Source organism: Cervus elaphus, chromosome 9, assembly GCF_910594005.1.
Source record: "Cervus elaphus chromosome 9, mCerEla1.1, whole genome shotgun sequence".
Classification (NCBI taxonomy): Eukaryota; Metazoa; Chordata; class Mammalia; order Artiodactyla; family Cervidae; genus Cervus; species Cervus elaphus.
This window is the reverse complement of record NC_057823.1, coordinates 17198271-17206050: the sequence shown is the minus strand read 5'-3', so window position 1 is coordinate 17206050 and position 7780 is coordinate 17198271. Positions and strand designations below refer to the sequence as shown.

The 7780-nt window shown below is 51.4% G+C and overlaps 1 protein-coding gene across 1 annotated transcript; it reads right to left on the bottom strand.

Annotated features, from left to right (window-relative positions):
* Nucleotides 1-7: 7 nt before the first annotated feature.
* RDH8 (retinol dehydrogenase 8) lies at nucleotides 8-6549 on the bottom strand. The gene is made up of 6 exons (XM_043911443.1): nucleotides 6389-6549; nucleotides 3634-3795; nucleotides 2809-2988; nucleotides 1726-1819; nucleotides 1191-1374; nucleotides 8-1080 (listed from the first exon to the last, which is right to left on the bottom strand). The coding sequence occupies exons 1-6, from the start codon at nucleotides 6489-6491 to the stop codon at nucleotides 865-867; spliced, it is 939 nt and encodes a 312-aa protein (XP_043767378.1). The 5' UTR covers nucleotides 6492-6549; the 3' UTR covers nucleotides 8-864.
* Between the last annotated feature and the right edge of the window lie 1231 nt (nucleotides 6550-7780).

Here is a 7780-nt window from a genome sequence, read left to right as displayed (position 1 = left end):
GGCCCTATTTCTTTTTAATGTTTTTATTTATACATAAGAAATTGAGCTTTATTACTTACAGTGGTTACTATTAGTTGCAAATATATATTTTATGAAAAAATATACATACATTGCTGATATGTTTGCAAACACATTTTACTGATGGAATGCGTGCGTGCTAAGTTGCTTCATTCATGTCCAACTCTTTGTGACCCTACTATGGATTGTAGCTAGCAAGGCTTCTCTGTCCATGATGATTCTCCAGGCAAGAATATTGGAGTGGGTTGCCATGTCCTCCTCCAGGGGATCTTCCCAACCTAGGAATTGAACCTGCATCTTTTATGTCTCCTGCATTGGCAGGCAGGTTCTTTACCACTAGCGCCACCTGGGAAGCCCTCCTGATGGAGTATGTGACCAGGAAGTCTGGAAACCCCTTAGTCAAACCAGCTTTGAGTGTGTGTGTAGAAGGGGAGGAGGGATGGGGATGTCTGGATCATTCCTAAATCCCCAGACTGAAGATAATGAAGTCCAGAGGTTGACTGAGACAGCCTGTTTCATCCTTCAAGGTCCAGGGACAATGCCCCCTCCTCCAAGAAGCCTTCCTTGCCTCCCGGACACAGGTCCAGCTCTCTGATCTGGGCTCCTCAGCCCAGGATGCCAGGATCCCAGGGTCCGCTCTCTCTGCTCTTAGCCTTGACCACAGAGAGGTCTGTGCCTGGAGGCTGGGTGCTCTTTGGGGTTCCAGCAATGCCCAGACACAAAAATGTGTCAGGCAGAGTTTGTTGAATGAATGAATGAATGAGTGAAGGGTCGTATATCCAGAGAGGGGTGTGAACTAAAGAGGCTTGGTTGTTGAGGGGTGAGGAGGGTTGGGTGAGGCTCTGTTCATCGGGGCCACACTGGGGTGCGGAAGCAGCTGCAGGCCAGGCACCGAAGGCCAAGCTTGAGGAGGCGTGGCCAGCGGAAGAGCAGGCGGTGGGAGGTTCGCACATACAGGCTGCCGGAGGGATCCATGGCCTTGAGTGCGGTCAGTGGAGTGTAGCGGGTGTTGGTCTGTCGGCGCAAGGGTGGTCTGGCCGAGCCGATGACCTTGACGATGACCTGTGGGGTGGAGCCCTGAGCTCTGGGGCCCAAGGAGGGGCAGGGTTTCTGTAGGGAGGGGCCCCCTCACATACCTGAGCCATGTTTTGGGGCTCCGGGCCCCACCTCACCTTGGCTACATCCTGTGGGCTCTGTCCCACGTTGTGAAAGAGCTCCCTGGAGGCTGGGAGGTACAGATCTCGAAAGTAGCTCAGGGTGTCAGGGTCGGTGCCTGGGAACTCGGCTGTGGAAACCTGCTCTAGGAGCTTGCCTTCAAATTCTGTGATAACCGGGCCTGGCTCCACCAGGGAGATGCTGAGAAAAGGGGGAGGGGAGAGAGTCTGGTGCCCCCCAAATGCCAGATACCCCATTTTGCCTAATACTGTCTCTCTCTCTGGGTTTTTTCTTTTTTGCGGCTGCATGGCATGTAGGATCTTAGTCCCTGACCAGGGATTGAGCCTATGCCTCCTGCATTGGAAATGAAGTCTTAACCACTGAACTGCCAGGAAAGTCTCCAATACTGTCCCTTTTTTCTCCTCACCTCCCCATGTCTCCCATTGTTATTCACGCCTCCTTGCTCCCACCCGTCTCCTCTGCTGCTCCTCTCTCCTTGTCTGCCCCGCCACTGCCTCCATCCTCCCATCACTGTCCAAATGCCCGCCTCACAAGATGTTGAACTGTAGCAGCTGGACAGCCAGGCTTTCGAAGAACCCCTCCACAGCAAACTTGGAGGCCGCGTAGACTTCGTTGAACACAACACCTGACAGGACGGCAGGAAGGCGGGCCCTTTGGGGGTCTGGGGGGTGGGCTTGGTGGGTCCAGAGGGATGGGGTCTTGGGAGACAGAGCAAAGAGGATTTAGGGGTCAGAGGATACCTGGGGCCAATGTGATAGGTGTATGGTAGTGTGTTATGGGACCATGTAGGGTCAGGATGAAGTTGGGGTGCCTCATCCCACCTCTTCCTTGCAGTGTTCCATCCATCCTTAGTCCAGGGAACTCTCCTATTTCCCTCTATCCTCTAAATGCTTGGGCCGCTTGGTCATGGGATTCCTGGGGTCCCCAAGGACAAGCCCCACTCACCAGGGTCTTTATTGGCCCCTGTTGAACACTGAACGTGTCCCCCCCAAAGTCAGGGAGTGTAGCTGGAAGAGGGGCCAAAGAGCTGGGTAAATGTAGATTTTCCATGTCAGGGTTACAAGTAAGGTGGATTCCTCAGAGGGCTGCTGGCGCGAGGGGCACCTCCAAGGAAATTTCCAGGGAGAGGAAGGAAGTTGAGAAAGGCTTGGGGAGGAAGGAGCCAGGCACAAGGATGGCAAGTAGGTGGCCTCCATAGAAGGCCCGTAGCAGACATCTCTAGTCAATCACCACTCTCTTTCCTGCAGAACCTCAGAGTCCCAGATCTAGACATCTCTGGGGTCTGGTGGGGTCTGGCAAGAAGGAGTCTCAGGAGGAGTTCTGATGGTTCCTTTGAGTTTTGTGGGATGGTTGGAAGAGATTTTCAGAGGTCTCCAGAAGTGGGGTTGATAATGGATGTGGATGGCCATTGGCAGCATGTATACCAGCCCTGTCTACTCCTGTACCATGGTAGACATAATTAATCTATCCCAGAACTTTTTCCTCCTGAAGTTCAGTATTCTTCTCAATGCAGGTCTATTTAGGGAATATGAGTTAAAACCTAGTTGCCATCCTTCCAGCGGGGGGAGGGTCAGACACTGGGAGGATTCCCAGCATTGGATCCTCAGGACTCACCCTGCAGCCCCATGACGCTGCTGACCACCACGATGTGGCCCTGTCGCCTTCTCTTCATGCCAGGAAGCACAGCCTTGACCAGACGGACAGCCCCAAAAAAGTTGGTATCAAAGACATTCTGCATGGCAGCTAGGCTGAGCCCTTCCAAGGGCCCCACCAGGCCCACTCCAGCATTATTCACTAAGGGGGGGAGGGGTGAAGGTTACTTTGAAGTCCCCCAACCCTTCTAGGGTCACTCTCCCAGGGACTCTTGCTAAATCGTCCCACCCCTCCCCCGCTCCAAATCTGGGGTTAATCCAGGGTATCTATGGCGGACAAATGTGGAGCCTTGAAAATCTTTAAATATGGTTTAGCGTTTGTTATAGGGGACTCTTAACCCTGGGTGGGGAAGAGGACTGCTGGGAACAGCCTCCCCTTCAATGCATGAGCAATTCAGCTCTGACCCCAAATTGCATCAAAACAGCCACATCCACCCTCCTTGGAGGACCATTTAGGGACCATGAGTTGCTTCTTCATCATGCTCCTTTCCCTCAATGACTCATCAAATTAATTTCCCCAACCACGTATGGTTTTCTTCATACGTGAGAAGTTCCATTCAAAAAAATCCACCCTATTCCCAGGTCTCAATTTATTTTTTGTATCTCTAATAAACTGAATGGTAGCCTGGGCTCTTAGCCAACTGGTTTACCCCTTCTGTACAGAGTCAGCGGTTACTGGTGAAACAAGAGGGCTGGTTCCCAGACACTGGAGAGGGCTTGCTGTGATTGAGGATCTCTGCTTAGGCCACAGAGGAGGAAAGTGGCCCCAGGGGATGCTCAGACTCACCAAGCACGTCCACTTCCCCTCCCTGGATGCAGCTGAGACACTGGGCCACTGACTCGTCACTGAGCACGTCCAGCTGGGCCACGGTGAGGGTCTGACCCAGAGCTTCCCCAGCAGCTGCCTCCAGTGTCCCCTTCTTTCCCAGGTCCCTCATGGTGGCCACCACTGGGAACAGAGAGCAGAGTTGGAGCAGGCACTGGTTCCTTTACCCTATGAGTGAACGTCCACGTTCCTGTGATACTGCATGAGGAATGTCACAGAGGAATGGAGACCCATAGGTTTATACATCTACATTCACCATACAATCACAAGTGCATACTTATGTACAGGCATTTATATGTACCTCCACCCATCCATCCATCCATCCATTCATCTAGCAAACATGTATTGAGCATCCACTCTACCCTATGCCCTATTCGAGTTGCAGAGGCTATCACATGAAATAAGATAAAGTGCATGGCTTCATGGAATTCAAAACCAGTAGGTAAGACAATAAAACAAACATAGAACAGATTGGTTTGAGGAAAGAAATGCCTGCACATCTAAAGTCAACATATGCCTGTTATACAGAGTGAAGTAAGTCAGAAAGACAAAAACAAATGTTGTATATTAATGCATATATATGGAATCTAGAAAAATAGTACTGGTAAACTTATTTGCAGGGAGGAAATGGAGACACAGACTTAGAGAATGGACACAGTGGGGGAAGGAGAGGGTAGGGAGAATTGAGAATGTAGCGTTGACATATATACACTACCATGTGTAAAATAGATAACTAGTGGGAAGCTGCCATATAACACAGGGAGCCCAGCCTCCATTCTGTGATGACTTAGAGGAATGGGAGTGCGGAAGGAGGGGATATGATATAATTGTGGCTGATTTGCATTGTATGGCAGAAACCAACACAACATTGTAAAATCATTGTGCTATGCTAAGTCGCTTCATGCCCAGCTCTTTGTGACCCCATGGGCTGTAGCCCACCAGGCTCCTCTGTCCATGGGATTCTCCAGACAAGAAGACTGGAGTGGGTTACCATTTCCTTCTCCAGGGGATCTTTCTGACCCAGGGATTGAACCCGTGTCTCTCACATCTCCTGCATTGGCAGGTGGGATCTTTATCACTAGTGCCACCTTTTCCAATAAAAAAATAAAGTCAACATATGTGCAGATATGCACATGTAAGTATGAATAGCCACATTTACATCATCAGCATAGATTCCAATTTATTGAACGCCTACTATGTGCCATATACTATGCTAAACATTTTTAAATAAGTGCTAACTCTAATCCTCACAGCACTCCTATGATTAGGTCTTTGACTTATTTTCCAAAGATGGCCACAACATCTTTTATTGCTCATGCTCTTCTAGAATGTAGCTTCTTACCCAGCAGGACATGAAATCTGCTTCTTGAATCCTGTGACTAGCTGGGAATCAATAGACTGTGGTAAAGGTAACACTGTGTGGCTTAGGAGATTAGGATGGAAAAGATGTTGCAGTTTCTGCCTTGCTTGTTGGAATGCTTACTCTTGAAGCCTTTAGCCACCCTATAGCAGCCCTGTCCTGAGGCCACCATGCTGGGAGGAAGCCCAAGCCAGCCCAGAAAGAAAGACCACATGAAGCAGCCCTGAGATGGCTGGAAGGGAGAGAGATGTCTGCCCAACCCTGACTTGTTCCAGTCTCGTCTGTTCTCGTGGCCTTTGACCTTGAGCCTGAACTGCCCAGCTGAGCTCTTCCAAGTTCATAACGTTTGTAAATCTCTCAAAAAAGGTGATTGCAGCTGTTGTATGCCATACATTTTGGGGTGCTCTGTTTTTACCAGTAGTAATCAGAACACATAGATAATATTATCCCCATTGACTCACCAAGTCTCAACAAAATGAAGTTTCTTGCCTAATTTATCCTTGTTGTTTAGTTGCTAAGTCAAATCTGACTCTCTGCGACCCCATGGACTGTAGCCCGCCAGGCTCCTCTGACCATGGGTTTTGCCAAAGTTGCGCATGTCTCTAAGGCAGCAGAGCCCTGGGAGAAGCAACCTTGCCAAGTGGGGCAATGTCCTCACCCTTGCATCCTTCTATTAAGTAATGGCCCTTTGGCTGCTTCGACTCTAGTGCGCTCTGGGTCAGAGGTTCTGGGTGGGGTGCAGATTGGGGCCATTGACTCCAAAGCTGTAGAAGGCCAAGTCTTTAGACCTACAGCTGCGCCCTGCCCCCCCACTCCAAACCCTCAAGGTCAGGGTCACTTAAGAGGCTTATCGCTGAGTAGTAATCTGGGGAGGGGTGGGGGAGGGGAATCTTCAGGGAATGCCTAAGTGAAACCTCAGAGAAGTCCTCCCCAGCCAGCCCTTCTAAAAATATCACACACACGCATCCCACTTCCTTTATTTTGCTTCTGACCAGTCAGCACTGGCCACATAATGCAATTAAAATATCTGTCTAGTATTTGTCTTCCCTCTCCTCCCCACTACATCACTGCCCACAGCAGAGATCTTTGTCTATTTTTTTTTTTTTTCCACAGCTGTATTTCCACACCTAAACCCTGAGACCCAATAGGTGCATTAGAAACTTTCTTTGGATGGGGGATGATTCACAAGCAGAGGTGGGAAGGGGGCATCTCGGTGTTCTGGGGTCTCCCCAAGCTCACCAGGGCAGCTGAAGGCATGGACTAGTGGAAATAGTGCGGGGAGAGCTGAGGGGTCCTGGGAAGCCATACCCACTCCTGTCTTTCCCGGCCTGTCCTCCCCACCCCCAGGCCCCTTACCCTGGTAGCGCTGCCTGGGGTCATGAGCCAGCTGCACTGCCAGCTCCAAGCCAATCCCAGAGGAGCATCCTGAGATGAGTACAGTCCGGGGTGCATCGGCCATGTTGATTCTTCCCTGGACGCGTGACCTCCACTGGCCAGCACCTGACTCCCGCCACCTATCATCCGCTCATCTGCTCTCTCCTAAGCACCCTCCACCCGGTCCCCAGCAGCATGAAGGAACCCTGGGATTCCTCAATTATGAACTGACCTTGCACAGGCAGCCACGGGGTGGGGGGGCGTGGGGGGGCCAGAATCCCTTAATTTCAATGCAGTCCTTTCTTTTTATCTGTCAAGTATTTCCTTTCCTCCCCAATACACTCATAACTGGGGGCTTTTGTTATGATGATAAGTTATTCAGGGCTGGGGGGTGGTGTTTGGGGTGCATGGGAAATGAGCAGGGGTGTTCTCTGGCTGTTTCTACCCTGGGCAAAGAATCTCTGGTGGAGAGAGTGTGGTCCCAGAAGGGTCTTTTTAAAGAGAGAAAGGGCATAGAAATGGCAGAAGATGGGGTTAGACTACAGGAAGAACTTCCCAACAAAAGAGGGCAGGGCAGGAACTTTACGGGTCTTCAGCTAGGGAAGTCTTAGTCTCCGGTGTCCCTGAAGAGGGAGTAGAAGTGACTTGAGGAGATTCCCTCTCCTCCTCCCACTCAGGGCCTCCCTCCCCCTCAGGCCAGATGGGTCCCCACCCCCTCCTCCCCAGGGACACAAAGTCTCTTTGTCTAAGAGTCAGAGGCCGGGAGGGAGGCTTCTCCCTCTTCCCCATGGGGGGGGGGGGGGGGGAGGGGAGCGGTTCAGGGCCCGGGACACGCCCCTCGGGTTCCTCCCTGCGGAAGCTCTCTCAAATCCTGCCTGTCTGCGCTTGTTCAATTGCACAGACAGCTCCGCCTAACCTGTGCGGAGCTGACCACACTAGGGTGGGGGAGAGTTCCCAGTGGGGTGAAGGGAGCGTTCTGCCTCACCCCAGGAATGGCAGGGGTCCACCCCTCCCTGCGGCAGTGCCCTGCTTGAGGGTAGGACCAGACTCCCTGATTTAATGGGGAAATGCGTGAGGATTTGGGGGTTTGCCTGGGACACCCCGCTGGGATCTGAGTCTGGGAGAAGAGCGCCGAGGATGGAGGTGGGGGGCTTTATTTGAAGATTAAGAGTTTGGGCTTCTCTGGTGGCTCAGACAACAAAGAATCTGCCTGTGATGCAGGAGACCCACGTTTGACCCTGGGTCAGGAAGATCCCCTGGAGAAGAAAATGCAATCCACTCCAGTATTCTTGAGTGGAGAATTCCATGGACAGAGGAGCCTGGCGGGCTACAGCCCATGACGTCTCCAAAGAGTCAGGCATGACTGAGCACACA